General features: G+C 39.2%; 1 protein-coding gene across 2 annotated transcripts in view; it reads right to left on the minus strand.

Moving 5' to 3' along the window:
* LOC107798600 (uncharacterized) overlaps nucleotides 1-18,948 on the minus strand; it is a 54,733-nt gene that overhangs the window by 9,903 nt on the left and 25,882 nt on the right. The window contains exons 8-11 of one of the 2 annotated variants that reach the window (XM_075226628.1): nucleotides 11,751-14,772; nucleotides 11,533-11,665; nucleotides 1,285-1,799; nucleotides 175-1,074 (exon numbers count right to left, since the gene is read on the minus strand). In XM_075226628.1, the coding sequence (XP_075082729.1) occupies nucleotides 175-1,074; nucleotides 1,285-1,799; nucleotides 11,533-11,665; nucleotides 11,751-14,772 (4,570 nt within the window). Of the gene's footprint in view, nucleotides 1-174; nucleotides 1,075-1,284; nucleotides 1,800-4,663; nucleotides 4,810-11,532; nucleotides 11,666-11,750; nucleotides 14,773-18,948 lie in introns of those variants that run through there. The other variant, XM_016621615.2, reaches the window with a different exon arrangement.

Here is an 18,948-nt window from a genome sequence, read left to right on the forward strand (position 1 = left end):
CAAAACACAATAGAATTATTAGGAAAGAAAGTTACTAGAATTTTCCAAACTCTACTACTATAAGCAAAAGACAGAATTGAGCTCATGTTTTTGCTCAAATCACTAAAAAATGAACTGCTGCTATAAAATATAAACCATTGGATTCTAAATCAGAAATTTAGCAAGGGTATGTACCTCAGAAGGTCTTGATTTAACTCTTCCAGCAACACCTTCACTCCTGGTACTATCCATTGTAACAGAATCCTCCAAGAAATCAGCTGAGTAATCCTCACCAGAGACTGTGACACTTTTGAACGAGAAGACATGAGAAGACAGAAGCTCAACCAAGCCCAGTGATGTTTCTACCTTGAATCTGTAGAGTGCTTGGCCTGCTGACGGTCTCACATTCTCTATAACCTTACCATACCTCAACTTTTCTCCATTCTGCTGCCGCCAAGCTACTATTTCTCCAGCATAAAAAGGTCTTAATGGGTGAAATTGAACTTGTAAAGCATCTTGGGGTAATAGTTCCCTGCCAAGAAGACCATCTTTTTCACTTTTGCTTCCATTAGCTTGCATCTGAGAACAAAGTTTCAAGATATCGACAAGGGCAGTCTCAGAGCCCTCAGGACAGAGGAATAGAGAGCCCATTGGTAATGAGATGGGGAAGTCCAAAACCCTGCTTACAGCAATTGCTATTACATCAGCAATAGAGACATAGTCTGGTGGTTCGGCAATCAGCACAGAAGTTTTACACTGTTCAACAAAGTAAAGGGCCCGGTTACGTGATGTATCCTTCCACTCCGGGAACAACGATTCCTGTCTAACTTGAGTTATATCCAAAGATTTTGGAAGGAGCACAAAGCGTGTATATAGACATTGAACAAATTTCAATTTCTCCGCAACCAATTTCAATGAACTTCTCATGAGCTCAAAGGTAGCCTGATCAATGCTAGGAATGTTGCTTGCCGTGCTACTGACCACAGTCCACATTGCAGCTTGAAAGGATCTGCTCAACAACTTGTGCCTTATAGCCTCTACTGGAACTGATCCAATACATTCCAAAGTTTGCAAAGGTTCTTCACAATATATTTCCTGGAAATAGCCCATTAACATCATATAAGAGACATTAATCATGCGGGAATACAGGAAGAACTTGTTAGTGTAGATTTAATCATTCAAGGAAGAAATGGGGGTGAAAAAATTCAAGTACATATAGCAAACATGAATTCTTCAGTGCACGAACATGACCAGAATCTTATGTAGAGTAGAAATTTATATAAGTAACCAGATACTTTTGGGTACCTCTATAACCACATCCGAAAGCTTTTTGATTCCAAAGGCAATGCATAACTTTCCAGGGAGATCTTGGTGGACAAACCTCAGCTTGGAAATATCAATATACTTGATGTAGCTAGAACCATAAGAATCTATGTATACACATGACCTAGCATGTACAAGTCTGCAATCATTATCAGGGACAACTGCTTCAGAACACCAAGTGCTCATGTCAGAAGTGTTTGCTTGATCACAGATGAAATGCACAATTTCCATCACAGCACGGAATTCATTTGGATTTAAACGCTGATATCCACATGCTTTTTGAAGATTCAAAAGCAGGGTCTTTGCGGAAGATATAGAAAGATTGTCCTGGAGGCCCAAGTCTTTAAGGATATTCACATAAGGCAGGTAGAGTGAAGGGAGTTCAAAAGCAAATGGGGAAAGATTAATTGTCAGACGTGTGAAAAGGCAGCTTGCTGTCACCAAACGTGTACCATTTGCGGCAGGCATGAAGGCCACTAGACGCAATGCCTCCTTGTCTGGCAAGGAAAAGAAAAGATGCAGAACAAAATTTCATCAGCTGACAAACAGAACCAGAAATGCGCACAACACAGCTTATCTACTTCAAATCAATATAAAGCAAATGAAGTCAGTCTTTCAGGAGAAAAAGAAAGCAAAAATTCCAAACTGAAATGGTCAGCTATCCTTACTACTCATGCCACCAGCACTTTTACAATGGGAAAGCGAACCATGCCGCCTAAGCCAACTCCACCACTCCTATGGTTCATGTGATAGTTTTAATGACGAATATATTACTCATAAACATGGTTCAAACTTGTCTAGTAATGCACTGATTGACATCAATATTCATTGCTGCCATATCAAATTGCCAATATGTTTCCAGGTGTGCCTTTTTTTAATTGACATGTTTACGACACATTTGGGGAAAAGTTTCACTTTGAGAATGCAAAAGGCAATGACATTTAGCACATTATGCTAAGTGAAGAAACCACAGAATTACCTAATCATAAGATCCTTGACTCCTTCCCCAGACACTCTCTACACAGCCAATACTAATTAATACTTTCAAAGTTACTTGAAATAAGCACCTTGAGGTGAGACAACGCATGCACCTCAATGCACCAGGGGCCTTGATTGTCCCAAAACACTTGTTGGTCATAATGGGAAGCAGATCACCATAAAGCACTTTGAAAAAAGGTTGATTCATTTTACATCTTACGCATATGTCCATCAAATTGATTTGAACTATATAAGATTCTGAAAGTTAGTAGAAGAAGAAGATAATGGAAGAAGCAGCCCATGAAACAAGAGAGGCAAAACACGACATGGTTCTGCACCATATGGCTATATCCATAAGAGTCTCAAAATATGCTTTAATTTGGGATAGGAGGCAACTCACTTTCTTCTTTGCTCTATTTGGTTAAATGATTTTTTGATTCTCATAACGAGCTTGTGAATTCAAATCTGTTACTTATAGTACGTCATTTCTGCCTTTCTAAATTATAGTATGGCTCTAAATACATTCAATTGGGAAATAATTTATACACATTTAGCGTATTTTGTTGTCCAATAAATTGAGTAAACTTTATGCCGAGAATTAAAACACAATAATTAAGTATTACCATCCCCACTTGCTAGTGCTGGACTCGAATCCAACTACCATTACATGAGTACCAGACATGAACATGACAATAAACACGTGGTTCATGTGCTACGCACAGAATTCGTATTATATTCCAGATTATTCTGTCGTCCACGCTTCAACAAACTAGGAAATTCAATAAAACCAAAGTAAGATCAATTTATTTCAAGTCCAATTTATTACTCTGTATAACCAGATTGCATCTGCTAAACAGTACAGTCAAATGAGCCAATGCTTTCTCTGCTTCTTGAACATAGTAACTAGAAATGAGCAATCAGTACACATGTTCCAGTCATTAATTTCTGGAGACTTATATGTTGATTTAAGCTCGCTGTGCACATACGTACTGCGGAGCACCTTTTATTCCTCATTATGATAGCAAGATATTGATCTACTTCCATGACAGCTTAATGACAACTTTTACAACCCACTGAAAAACTTCAAAAATGCAACTTGATGCTTGGATCATCACCAAACGCCAAATTAATCATACTACGCAATGAAACAATGTAGCAGTGATTGAGCCAATAAAAGCAGAGGAATTGCTAATCACACAAACGAGTTCCCAAGCCTCCAGCCATACTTTTCCAATAAGTTAGTGATAAACAATTGTAAAGCAGGGATGGTATAATGATTAGAAAGGAATCAACACATAAGTCACCAATGCAATCATTGCTACAAAGTTTGACAATACAACTAAATGTGATATAAGGGTTTAACCCAACATATAAAGTACCTTCATAGTTGGAATTGTAAGTCAGCGTTCTAAATAAAGGGAATAAAATCAGCAGGGAAGAGGATTGCTTTATCAACTTGCTATACCAATGAAATGGTTTGAAGTAAATTGCTTCATCACCTTTTTGTTTATACTTGTTAGATAGTTATGTAATTAATATATAATTAGTCCTAGTCCCACATGGAATAGGAATAGAATATGTATTGTGTATAGTTATAAATAGGGCTCATTGTATTATAATTAATTTACATGGTATCAGAACATGAGTGAGACACATCTGGGAAAGAAAACCCAGCCAAACAGTCGCCGTGCTTCAATTTCCGGCGACATTAAAGCACTTTGGTAAAAGATCGATGCTCAATTATGTAGCATCTTGTGGCGATCTCTTGATCCCAAGCTGATGCCTTTGTTTCGTCCATTCCATACATGTTATTTAGTTTGGGAAAAGGCTCGCACTTTATGCACTAATGACATATCTCGTTTCTATGATGTGATATCGCGAATGACAAACTTGAAGAAATAGTAATCGGATATGTCTACTTACTTGAGACTGTTGATTGACTTAATTATTAGGAAAGATTTGATTCTGATTGAGAAAGATTTGATTTTGATTGAGATTTGATTTTATTCTGATTGATTGTAATTGATTGTAAATTGATTGTAATTTATTTTTCTTCCTAAAATAGTCATAGGACTTGGTGTATAAATACCTTTGCAAGGATGTAAGAAATACACTGAAATACAAGAAGCCTTTTCTTCTTCTCAAAATCTATATGGTATCAGCTATTGCTGCCTTTTTTAGGTGAATTATCTCCCTCGTAGCACTAGGGCTCCGTTTTTATCAAAGAGGTCGAGTTTTCTCTCTCTTGGTAGCTGTCCACAACACAAACCTTTTCTGGTTCCGTCGAGACAGATTTGGTTTCCGGCGAGGTAGATTATTTTTGAGCAACTTTCTTCAGATTTCCTTCTGATTGGGCAAAAAATATGGAGACATTCAAGGAGACGGTTTCTGGAGAAATCTTGTCTTCGGATGAAATTCAGCTTCTTTGTCGCCTCCTAGCCAAACTTGACTCCGCTAATGTTGCCACATCCAATTATGTGTAATCAGTTACTGCCTTTGCCGCTCACCTTAATTCTTGGATTATTGATTCTGGTGCAAATAGACACATGACAGACTCTTTTAAAGGCATTCAAAACTATTCTCCGTGTCTCAAAGGAAATAATGTTAAAATAATCAATGGCTCTTTAACACATATCTGGAACAGGTTCTATCGTTTGTACTCCTAATATTAAACTATCATTTGTGCTCCATGTCCCTGAGTTTCCTGTCAATCTTTTATCTGTTAGTGCCATCACCAAAGCTCTAAACTATAAAATCGAGTTTTTTCCCGATCATTATTTTTTTCAGGATCTTCAAACAGGGAAAAGGATTAGCAGTGGTAGATCGCATGATGGCTTATATATATTAGATGGAATTCAAAACTCTGGTCACGCCTTTTTTAGGAAAGTAAGGATGTCAACCAAGAAATAATACAGCGCATAAACGATTAGGACACCCATCATTCTTTATTTTGAAGAGGTATATCCCAATTTGTTTTCAAGGACTCAATTTGAATCTTTGTTCTGTGATGCTTGTGAATATGCCAAGCATACTAGAAACTCTTATCATGTGAGTGATAATAGAAGCACAACTCCGTTTATGACTATTCATTCTGATGTATGGGGTCCTACACAAACTGTTTCTTTGTCTAGTAGTCGATGATTTGTTACTTTCATTGATTGCTGCACTAGGATGACTTGGGTATATTCGTTAAAAGCCAAAAGTGAAGTTTTATCTTGTTTTCAGTCATTTCATAAGATGATTTGTACTCAGTTTGATGCCAAAACAAAAATCTTGAAAACTGACAATGGCAGCGAAGACATGGATAAAAGATTTGGTGCTTATTTGGAGTCCAATGAGATAGTACATCAGATTAGTTGTCCTTACACTAGTGCACAAAATGGGGTCGCTGAAAGAAAAAAATGGCATTTGTTAGAAGTAGCATGATCTCTTATGTTCACTATGCATCTACCAAAACCTCATCGGGGGAATGCTATTCTAGCGGCTGCCTATCTTACCAACAGAATGCCACTTAAACCCCTCAATTTTCAAAGTTCTCTGGAAGCTTTAAAGGGTAAGAATGAATATATTGTTCCTCCAAAGGTGGTTGGGTGTATGGGAAACTTGATCCTAGAGCTATAAAGTGTGTTTTCATTGGGCATTCTCCGACACAGAAAGGTTACAAATGTTATCATCCTCCCTCCAGGAGATCTTTTGTTAGCATGAATGTTACTTTTCGAGAATCTGAGCCCTATTTTAGTATTACCTCATCACCTCTCAGGGGGAGAGCAGTAAGGAGGAAGATGTGATTCTACCCAGTTCCATTACTGGACCTCTTGATGACATTGTCACTAGGGGAAAGTGAAATTGGAGAAAGAATTCAGAGGGAGACTATTGGGCGTTTGGATAGGCCTGATCTGAAAACTTACTCAAGGAAAAATAGAGCAGAAAAAGTCATCATGCAATCTACCGAAGCTGAACTTCTTCTACTAGTAAGTTATCTACATTTCTTAATGAGTTAGATGAATCTATTGCTCACAGAAAAAGGAGTCAGATCTTGCACCACCAAACACCATTTATCTAATTTTATCTCCTATAATCTTTGTCTCCCTCCTATAGAGCATTTGCCTTGTTATTTCTTATGTGTCTGGAGGGTAGTTTTTGCAGATCCTAAATGGAAGCACGCTATGATTGAAGAAATGAAGGCCTTGTCAAAAAATGAGATTTGGAAACTTGTCACTTCACCATCAAACAAGAAGTTGGTTGGCTGCAAATGGGTTTTCACTGTGAAGCACAAAGCTGATGGTTCGATTGAAAGATTCAAAGCAAGATTGGTGGCTAAGGGATTCACTCAGACTTATGGAGTGGATTATCAAGAGACATTTACCCCTGTTGCTAAAATGAACACTATTAGAATTCTTTTGTTTTGTGCAGCTAATCTTGATTGGGATCTTGATGTGAAGAATGTATTTCTTCATGGAAACTTAGAAGAAGAGGTGTATATGGAGATTCCTTCTGGATTTGATAATGCACAAAGTCAAGGAAAGGTATGCAGATTGAAGAAAGCCTTGTACGGACTGAAGCAATCCCCCGCTTGGTTTGACAGATTCTGTAAAGCAATGATATCCTTTGGTTACCAACAAAGCAATGCTGATCACACCCTCTTCATAAGATATCATACAGATAAACTAACTCTTCTCATAATTTATGCTGATGACATAGTAATGACAGGAGATGACAAAGAGGAGATGGTCCGATTGAAGAAGTTGTTGGCACATGAATTTGAGATCAAGGATCTAGGAAAATTGCAGTACTTCTTGGGAATTGAAGTTGCTAGATCAAAAAGAGGAATCTTTATTTCTCAGAGGAAGTATATTCTGGATCTCTTAAAAGAAACTGGTATGACAGGTTGCTGACCCGCAGAATCACCCGTTGAAAGCAATCACAAGTTACAAAGCGGAGTTGGGGAGTCAGTTGATAAGGAGAGATATCAGAGGTTGGTTGGAAGACTCATTTATCTCTCTCACACTAGAGCAGACATAGCCTATTCAGTTAGCCTGGTGAGTCAGTTCATGCATGATCCCCGAGATCCTCATATGCAAGCTGTCTTTCACATTTTGCCGTATCTGAAGTCTGCTCCCGGGAAAGGTCTACTTTTCTCAAACATGACCACCTCCAAATAGAAACCTTTACAGACGCGGATTGGGCTGGATCTCTGTATGACATAAGATCTACATCTGGTTACTACACGCTCGTAGGAGGAAACTTGGTTAATTGGAGAAGCAACAAGCAAAGTATAGTTATTAGATCAAGTGCAGAGGCAGAATATAAAGCTATGGCCCAGGGTGTTTGCAAATTGCTTTGGCTACAAAAGCTACAAGAGGAATTGAGACTGTCTGAAAAAGGAAAACTTTCCTTGTACTGTGACAATAAGGCTGCCATCAGTATAGCACATAATCCAGTACAACATGACCGAACAAAGTATGTGAAAATTGATCAACACTTCATCAAAGAAAAAATTACAACTGGTGTCATGAGTTTGTTTCATGTGCCATCGAAAAAACAGTTAGCTGATGTGTTTACCAAGGTCTCAACAAACGGACTTTTCATACACTAATTTGCAAGTTGGGCATGTGCGACATCTTTGCACTAACTTGAGGGAGAGTGTTGATTAACTTAATTATTAGGAAAGATTTTATTCTGATTGAGAAATATTTGATTTTGATTGAGATTTGATCTTATTTTGATTGATTGTAATTTATTTTTCTTCCTAAAATAGTCATAGGACTTAGTGTTTACCTTTGTTTAGGGATGTAAGAAATATACAGAAATACAAGAAGCCTTTTCTTCTTCTCAAAAATCTACAGGGACAAGTACAGGCAGTCATGGAGGAATTTGAGAAGTTGATGCTAGTTTCTGCTAGTATTGAAAAGCAACAAGAGCAACGACAGAAGATGTTTCTACTTCTTACACTCGCTGGACTTCCTAATGACTTTGATTCAGTATGTGATCAGATTTTGGCTAGTCTAACTGTCCCTACAGTTGATGAATTATTCTCTCAATTACCTCGCCTTGCTGCAGCACCCGGTCACCCAGTGATGAGATCACAGACAGTTGACTCCTCTGTTCTCGCATCCCAGACAGTAGAAAATTTGGCATCTCAAACTACGGAGAATAGACGAGGAGGAGGTCGTTTTGGAAGAGATCTCGACCAAAGTGTTCTTATTGTATTAAACTTGGACACACTCGTAAAGTGTGATATTCTTTATATGATCGACCACCCAGAAATGCTTATGTTGCTCAGACCGAGACCATAGGTAACCAGAGATTTTCTTTATCTGAAGGCTATATGAGTTCCTTCAATATCGAGCAAGTAAGCAGACATCTTTACAAGTAGCCTCGGTTGCTCATACTAATACTTTTGTTGCTGGTAATTCTTTTGCTTGTGTTTCCCAGTCTAGTACTCTTGGACCGTGGGCCATGGACTCAAGCGCTTCTAATCATACCTCTGGTAATAAATCACTTTTATCGAATATTATATACTCACAGTCTCTTCCCACTATTACTTTAGCCAATAGGTTCAAACTAAAGAAAAAGGAGTTGGACAAGCTAATCCCCTATCTTTATGTCCCTAGCTGTTCTTTTAGTCGTGCATCTGTTAGTCGTTTGACTAGTGCCCTCCATTGCAATATGTATGATTCTTTTATTACGTAGAACTGCAGTACGGGACAGACGATTGACACAGGGCGTGAATCACAATGCCTTTACTGCCTTAATTCACTCAATCTCTCCACAGCATATCCAATTACAGATCCTCCAAACCTAATTCACAAACTTTTAGGATATTCGAGTTTATCAAATATTCAGAAGATGGTGCCTAGTTTGTCTAGTTTGTCTACATTAGATTGTGAGTTGTGTCAGCTTGGGGAACATACCCGAACCACCTTTCCGCTTGCAGAGTTTGTTTTCTCTTTAGTTCATTCTGATATATGGGGTCCTAGTAGAGTTAGTTCAACCTTAGGATTTCGTTATTTGTTAGTTTCATTGATAATTATTCAAGATATGCTTGGCTTTTCTTAATGAAAGATCGTTCTGAGTTGTTTTTTGTACTCCAGAGTTTTTGTGCTGAAATAAAAAATCAATTTGGTGTTTCTATTCACACTCTTCACAGTGATAATGCCTTAGAGTATTTATCCTCTCTATTTCAACAGTTTATGACTTCTCAAGGAACTAGTCATCAGACACCTTGTCCTTATACCACTCAGCAGAATGGGGTTGCCGAGAGAAAGAATAAGCATCTCGTTGAGACTGCTCGCACACTTCTCATAGAGTCTCATGTTCCGTTGCGTTTTTGGGGCGATACAGTTCTCACAGCTTGTTATTTGATTAATCGAATACCTTCATCTCCCATCTAGAACCAGATTTTGCATTCAGTATTGGTTCCCCAGTCACCCTTATACTCTCCTCCCTCGTGTTTTTGGGAGCACATGTTTCGTTCATAACTTAGCCCCTGGAAAAAATAAGTTAGCTCCTCGTCCTCTCAAGTGTGTCTTCCTTCGTTATTCTCGTGTTCAAAAGGGATATCGTTGCTACTCACCTGATTTTCGTAGGTACCTTATGTGAGCTGATGTCACACTTTTTGAGTCTAGACCTTACTTTACCTCTTCTGACCATCTTGATATATCTGAGGTCTTACTATACCGACTTTTGAGGAAATTACTATAGCTCCACCTACACTCCCAGCCACAGAAGTCCTACACATACCAACCATTGAGGAATCTAGTGTTGCTCCTCCTAGATCCGAGCCATAGGAACACCACTCTTGAATTATCGTTGTCGTCCGCGCCCAGCATCAAGCCCGGTTGATTCACGTCCTGCACTTGACCCTGCTCCTACTGCGGACTTGTCTCATCCTAGTCCACCGATTGCACTTCGGAAAGTATATTGTCCACACTTGATCCTAATCCCCATTATGTCGGTTTAAGTTATCATCGTCTGTCATCACCCCATTATGCGTTTGTATCATCTTTGTCCTCTATTTCTATCCCTAAGTCTACAGGTAAGCATTGTCTCATCCAGGATGGCAACATGCTAGATATCTGCTTTACATACGAGTGGTACTTGGGAGCTTGTTTCTCTTCCTTCAGGTAAATCTACTATTTACAACGGAAGCTCAGGTATTGTGATCTTACAATGGAAGTACACCTTAGACATTCTTGAGGAGACAGGAATAACAAGTTATAGACCTGCTAACACTCCTATGGATCCAAATTCTAAACTTTTGTCGGGACACAGGGAGTCGCTTAGTGATCCTGCAACATATATGCGGTTGGTTCGTAAATTAAATTACCTCACAATGACTAGACCTGACACTTCCTTTCATGTGAGCGTTGTGAGTCAGTTTATGGATTCTCCCAGTGATAGTCATTGGGATGCAGTTGTCCGTATTCTTCGATATACAAAATCAGCTCCGGGCAAAGGATTATTGTTTGAGGATCAAGACCATGAGCAGATCGCTGGATACGCAGATGCTGATTGGGCAGGATCACCTTCTGATAGACGTTCTACGTCTGGATATTGTGTTTTAGTAGGAGGTAATTTGATATCTTGGAAGAGCAAGAAACAGAATGTGGTTGCTCGGTCTAGTGCAGAAGCAGAATATCGAGCAATGACTATGGCAACATATGAGCTAGTTTGGATCAAACAATTGCTCAAGGAGTTGATATTTGATGAAATCAGCAAAATGGAACTTGTGTGTGATAATCAAGTTGCCCTTCATATTGCATCAAATCCGGTGTTCCATGAGAGAACTAAACATATTGAGATTGACTTTCACTTTGTTAGATAAAAGATACACTCATAAGATATTGCTACAAAGTTTGTGAAGTCGAATGATCAGCTTGCAGATATTTTCATCAAGTCCCTCACTGATCCTCGTATTAGTTACACATGTAACAAGCTCGGTACATATAATTTGTATGCACCGTCTTGAGGGGGAATGTTAGATAGTTATGTAATTAATATGTAATTAGTCCTAGTCCTACATGAAATAGGAATAGGATATGTATTGTGTATAGTTATAAATAGGGCTCATAGTATTATAATTAATTGATAAATGATATATTCTTTCATGTGCTAATTCTCACAATACTAGTTTGTTGCTAGAAGTCCCTAGAGTTGAAACCAAAGGACTTTGAACAGAAGTTGACTGACCTGATTTCTCCCAACAAAAACATGTGATAACCTGAATAGAGATAAGTAAAAAGCATGTACCTGCAGAAGAGAGAGAACTCCAGACTCTGTCCAGGTACTTTAATACATCAAAGGAAGCTTCATCAATTGTCTTTAGGCCTGTAGTAGCTGGCCAATGAGCAAGCGTGTCTTCACCATTATTTCTTCCAATAACCTACAGTAACGGTTTTTCTACCTAGTTAAATGACTTAATAATGTGGAACCATTGAATATAACTAAAACTGAAATAACCACCATACCTGGAGGTGCCTCAAAACTGTAGGATAGGCTGGAGGACTTCTCAAATTGAGAGCCCCCCAAGAGTATTCTGGTGGGACAATACTCTGCCTAGAAAGCATGGGAGCACAACTCCAAGCAAGTTGCCAGTCCTTTAATATAATAGCTTCAGAGTATGAGCACAGCACTCGCTTTCCGCTTCTCTTACCGCCCATATTTGGGAAGCCTTTCTCAGCAGGAACACATGCAATCTTCCCAAAAATATTGCAAAAGTGGTTACTATAAAGGACAGCGAAGTTTGATATTATAGCTTTCACAAGGCTTTCAGCCAACAACCAGATTTCAAATGATACTCCATCCTGTGGGCTGAATAAATCTTTCTCAAGATCATCAGTAATCCCTGCAGGTGGCATGAAGTCTCTTCCAAGTGACTCAACTCTCTTGGCACATTCAAGGATAACATCAGATTCAGCTGAAGTGCGAAGACCCACCTTCTTCAAAATACGTAGCCATCCTTCAGAAATAAACCTTTCTCCAGGAAATTTTATTCTCATGCCTGAGAACACTGATGCTAATAAAGCATCACTGGGATCAAACAGATCGTTTGGTTTAAAGAGTTCTGCAGATATTTCATCAGCGCTTCTAACAAATTTGGTCTCCTTAAGTACTTCAATAATTGATGAGTCTTCTTGTAGGTCCTGCCAATTTGAGTATAGGTATATTAAAATATCTTCCTGTACAGACTGAGGCTTTCCATGGAATCCAGGCAATCCAAATTTGACAAAAATCTGTTGATCATGCAACTCCGGGACCCCAAGGGCTCGAAAAAGAGGTTTCACATTAGAATTAGTGGAGACAGATAGACAGCGTTCATCAAATGGCTTAAGAAAGGTATTAGAAGGAATCATACAAAGGTCATGACTCTGCAATCTCGTATATGTTCCCACAACTGTCTTGTATATAGGCAAATCACGCAGTACTTCAAGCTCTTCCCTTCCATAGCCAGAGCTATTGGCAGAAAAATCAGAAGCAAATAGGGCAAAAAGCTCATCACGTTCGGAATCTGGAAAGGAAGTGAGTTCCGGAAAGTAGCCAGCATTTTTAGCTGCGACAAGCTTGGATGCTATAACTTGACCTAACGAGTGCTCCTCGCTGGGTAAACATTTGCAAGGACCAGCACAATCCAAGAAAGAGGTATCAAACATGGGTATATTGCACTGGTTCAGCAGCGACATCAACCAAGGGTATTTTCTCTCTGCAACTTTAAATGATAAGCTGTAGGATTGAATCTCTTCAGATTCCAAAGATAATCCAAACAGATCAGCTTCTCTGCTTCCCCTATCATCAATGGGTAGAATAAAAACAAGTTTTCGCTCCTTCACACGGCATAGGACTGGACGACCAAGAAAAGCAGGAATAAGAGGCCAATCAGCAAAAAGTGCCAGGTCACCTGAACAGTTATCGACCATCTTCCAGAAAAGTCTAATCCAATTGGGAGAAGGACCACATTCACTTGCAGAAGTAGCATTGTTCTCCCATGAGAACCAGGGTGCCATATTTGAGTCCACCACATGATTTACCCAGTTTTCATGGAAGAGAAACCTCATATGATTTGCCAGCAAAATAAGGGAGAAATTTTGCAGCTTTAATAATGACTGAATCGTGCTGTTAGAGAAAATGTTCACCAATATTGATCTCTCCAGTATTTTAGGATGAATAAATTTAGCAGCAAAGGAAATCATTAGTGATTGTTGGTCTTTGTTTCCAACCCAAAGTTCAGTAGCACCCAACCTAGCAAGATGATTTGTTCCTGTTGGACAGGGTAACCCTCTGAGTTCACCAGCTACAGCTAGTAGCTTCTGATCAATTCTATTTCTGATACTATCTCCGATGGTTCCCGAAATAATATTCCTTTGAGATAAAGCACCTCCTCCACGACCAATATCTTCAACAACAACCCGGCCTAGATCAAATAAGGCCTTCCCTAAACTTGTCATCATCTCAATGGCGTCTCCTCCTGAACTGCTTGAAGGTTGCAGAGTGTTGTGACTTCTAAGAGAACTGGAGCTTGATTCGGAGAAAGAATTAGTCTGACCTTCAGTAATTTCCTTAACAGAACCTAAGTTGCTAATGTCTCTGGATGAATCAGGCCCACTTGGTTCACAGGTCTCTAGAAGCTGGATAATATCTGATAAGCAGTACTCAAGTACATCTACATAAGTCTCAACTGATCCGAGAACAATAGATGTTGAAGAAGCCCGAAGAAGGGCTCGGACCATTTTAGGTTTGATTTCCCTGACAGTAACCCCTAAGGCTTGTATTTCACTCACCAACTCCCATGGTACAGAGAAAACTGGATAATGTTCTTTCACGAACGCACAAACTGTAGCTGGAAGCAAGCAACCCTCCACTCCACTTCCAGGCTGAGAAAGAAACATACCCTCCTCAGCCTTCACTAGATTTCCTGAATACAACTTCCAAACAGGAAGATCGATAAGACGAGCATAGAACGGCTGAATAACTTGCTGAGTTATACATTCCCAATCTGATTTGCAAACCTTCACTGACGTGGAATCATTTCCAATTTGCTCTTGTTCAATCGGCAAATTTCTAGTTGACCTGGGCCAAAATGAATAGATCTGATCACCATAAGCGTTCAGAGTCAAACTGACAGCTCTGGCCAGACTAGGCTCCAGAAGAGATGTTGATGGTTCCCTCCTCAACTTTTGCATTTCCAATACCAGCTTCAAATAAGAATCACAAACACAACACATTAGTTCTCGATTCCAAGCTTCAATCAATTGATTTCCAGCATCAAACCGCGACCCTGCCAAATCCTCCATTTCTTGGTCCTTGAAAAGAAAGCGTCCCTGATTATGACATACTAGGAAATATCCAAGTATAGTGACTGGTATGTTTATAGCACTTGACAGTGGAAGTGGGGACATGATAGAGCTTGAAGAACAAGTATTGCTAGGCTGGCCATTTTGCGATATCAGTGCTGCGACACCACCAACAGGTGTAAGGTCGTATGCCATGTACCGCCTGCAAAACTGCTAGTAAGCGACCTGATGCCCCAAAAATGACAGATTGATGGAGAACATGCTAATAAGGGAATTGTTACAGTAAAATATCAAAGGATATTATATGGTTTGGGGGGTGGAGGGAGAATGGGTGGATTCAAGCGTGAATTACAAGCCTAAAAAAGTGCATTGTATTCTTTTTTCCACGAGGCATTCAAATTTCTAAGGATAATCAAACAGTCCTCAACTGTTCTACACAATAGGCCATCTGTTCACGCAGACATACTAGAATGATTTTCAATTACACATATTTTAAGAAAAAAGCTAGGATTAGATCTGTCTATGAGCTTACTTGATTAGCTGAACAACTACGATATTCTTCAAGGAGATGAATAACCATCTGTCTAGTATTAAAAATCAGCTAAAAGGATGCCACGCCTACCGGAAATGATATCGGAGGATTGTACTTTTACGTAGTTCTAACTGGATATTATATTTGAAAATGAAAGCTGTTAGATAGTTTATGTATATATTAGTATAGTTGGTCCTACATTGGAATAGGAATAGCATGGATTTGTAGAGTGTAGATAAATACGCTCCTTGTATTATAGTAAATGAAGCATATCAATAATATATATTTTCCCGTACTATTTCTCATTATTTCTCACATGGTATCAGAGATTTTAGGGAGAAGATTATCGATGCGCATCATTCCAGCGACATTCGGGAAGAAAGAACTCACTGCCGAGCAATTTTCCAGCGATTATACCACTGTTCGAGGATTCGCTGTTTCCTAGGGGTGCTGCGCATACACCAGTACCACAAATAGGATCGGAATCTTTGTGCGACCAAAACCCAATAAAAATCGTTGTCATCGGACCTCCCACGCGACCGCACACAGCGACCAGAAGGAGTTATTTTCTAGCGAGATCCAGTCATGCGCCAGCGCATGAAGACTCACTCCGACAGATTCCAGCGAGTAGTTTTCTTCTACGGTAATCGCCTATTCATTCCGAGCACCCATCCAGATTCCACTATTCCGATGATTTTTTCTAGATTGCAGCGAACTTTTTCAGATTCTGACAACTATTTTAAGAATTTTTCAAATTCAGACTTGTCTTTCAGGTTCTTAGGGTCGTCCAGCCAGTTCAAAATCAATCATCCAACTTTCTTTATATATTATGACCATCAAACTAGGGTTCCAGTTAATTTTTCCAGCGAATTCTCATCTTCAGCGCTTGAAGAATATTTTCTGGCAATATACAGAGTGTTTCCGGTGTTTTTTCACCTTTTGCAGCATTTATCTAGAGTTGTACCAGTATTGTTCACCCATTGTTTGTTTTCGGCAAGTTTTCCGGTGAAGTTGGTATAATTACCTGAGGTTATTTGAATTTTGACTGCAACAAATGGCAACGAATATTTTGAATCATTGGATGGTTTCTCTACCAAATTATATTGAGTTCCTTCAGTATAAAACACGTAAACAGATATCTTCCGTTGATTGATTGAGAGCAACTTGTTTGGTCTTGCGGTGCACTCATTCCCGTTACGAGGATGAAATGACGCCCCAGCTTGACTCGAGACCAAGACTCCTTACAACTCGTACCAATAGCGACACTGAGCAGCCGGAGATTGATTGAAAAGGCAGGCCCAGCTTAATTGTAGGAGTAATATTAATTGATTAGAAATTTCCTATCTTAATTGTAGGAGTAGATTGATTCTAAAATATTTTCTTTTATTATAATTGATTGTAATTGATGTGTAATTGATTGTCTTTCCTTATTTTGTCTGAGGACTCATTATATAAGTACCCATTCTCATGGGAGGTAAAAATCATCAAGAAATACAAAGAAGCCTTTTCTTCTTCTTGAAATCTTCATGGTATCAGAACCATTGCTGCCTTTTGAGGTGAATTTTCTTCCTCTGCAGCACTAGGGTTCCATATATATATCAAGTAGTCGAGTTTTTCCTCCCTCCTTCCTCGTCACTGCCATAACAGTGATTGTTCGCAAAACCTACAAACTGCTAGATTTTTTCGGCCACTTTCTAAAGCAATTTTTTCATTGGAGTTTGTCCAGTTATTCCAAGCTTGGTTGGAAGACTCATTTATCTCTCTCACACTAGACCAAACATAGCCTATTCAATTAGCCTCTTCAGCCAGTTCATGCATGATCTCAGAGATCCTCTTATGCTGTCTTTCACATTTTATGGTATCTGAAGTCTGCTCCAGGAAAATGTCTATTTTTCTCCAAACATTGTCACCTCTAAATAGAAGTCTTTAAAGACGCGGATTGGGCTGGGTCTCGAGATAACAGAAAATTTACATCCGGTTACTGTACACTCATAGGAAGAAACCTGTTACTTGGAGAAGCAAAACGCTAAGTGTAGTTGCTAGATCAAGTGCGGAGGCAGAATATAGAGTTATGGCTCAGGTGTCTATGAACTTTTGGGGTTACAAAAGCTAAAAGAGGAATTGAGATTGTTCGAAAACAGGAAACTTTCTTTGTATTGTGATAATAAGGCCGCAATTAGTATAACTCATAATCCATTCCAGCATGACTGAACAAAGCACGTTGAGATTGATCGACACTTCATCAAAGAAAAAGTTACGCGTGGCATCTTAAGTTTGTTCCATGTGTCATCAGAAAAGTAGCTAGTTGTTTGTTTACCAGTTTATCCAAACTTTAGAAAATGGTATCCGAATTGTCACACTTGTCCACTCTAGAGTGTGAGTCATGTCAGCTCGATAAGCATACTCGCTTCCATTTCCCTCGACGTCCTGATAATCAAGCAGAGTCACCTTTCACTTTAGTCAACTCCGATGTTTGGGGTCCTAGTCGGGTCACTTCTACCTTGGGATTCCACTACTTTGTCAGTTTCATTAATGATTATTCCAAGTGCACTTGGATGTTCTTGATGAAAAATCAATCTGAGTTGTTTTCTATTTTTCAGAACTTCCACGCTGAAATCCAAAATCAATTTGGGGTTTGGGTTTTCTATCTGCACAGTTCATAGTGATAATGCCCCAGGGTATTGTCTTTCCTATTTTAGTAGTTTATGAACTCTCATGGGATCATTCATCAAGCATCTTGTCCATACATATCTCAACAAAATAAGGTGGCTGAAAGAAAGAATAGACATCTCATTGAGACTTCTTGTACTTTTCTCGTACAATCTCATATTCCATTGCGTTATTAGGAGGGATGCAGTTCTTGTATCCCCGCTCACCTTTGTTCTCTTCCACCTCGTATCTTTGGGAGCACGTGTTTTATTCATAACCTTACTCCAAGAAAAGATAAGTTAGCTCCTCGTGCTCCTAAGTTTGTATTTCTAGGTTACTCGAGAATGCAAAAGGGATATCGATGCTATTCATCTAACCTCCAACAGTGCCTTATGTCTGCTAACCTCCAACAGTGCCTTATGTCTGCTGATGTTACCTTCTTTGAAACCTAACCATACTTAACAGATCCAGGTAATCACTTAGATATTTCTGAGGTGTTACCAGTACCATCTTTTGGAGATTCAATCATTATCTCCCCTTCATCTTTCTCCACAGCTCCAGCTCCACCACCTACAGCTTCAGTTCCATCACTTATAGCTCCAATTCCAGCTCCACCACCTACAGCTCTAGTCCTATCACTTATAGCTCTATTTCCATCAATTACAGGTCTAGTTCAACCTTCTACAACTCCACCACTCCTGACTTATCATCACCGTCAGCGTCCAACACCAGGTCCAGATGATCACGTCCTTTATCCTTCACCTAATGCGGACTTGTCTCCTTCTAGTTTATTTATCGCACTTCGAAAAGGTATTAGATCCACTCTTAATCCAATCCCATTTATATTAGTTTGAGTTATCATCGTTTATCATCACTTCGTTATGCCTTTGTGTCATATGTGTCCTCTATTTCTATCCATAAGTCCAAAAGGTTAAGCGTTATCTCATCATAGATGGCGACAGGCTATGATCGAAGAGATATCTGCTTTACATGCTAGTGGTACATGGGAGCTCGTTTCTTTACCTCCAGGTAAATCTATTATTGGTTGTTAGTGGGTGTATACAATCAAAGCTGGTCCAAATGGTCAAATTGATTGCCTTAAAGCCCGCCTTGTTGCCAAATGTTATACTTAGATATTTGGGTTTGATTATAGTGATATTTTCTTTCACATGGCTAAAATAACATATGTCTGCCTTT

The sequence above is a fragment of the Nicotiana tabacum genome, chromosome 12 (genome assembly GCF_000715075.1).
Source record: "Nicotiana tabacum cultivar K326 chromosome 12, ASM71507v2, whole genome shotgun sequence".
NCBI classification, from domain to species: Eukaryota; Viridiplantae; Streptophyta; class Magnoliopsida; order Solanales; family Solanaceae; genus Nicotiana; species Nicotiana tabacum.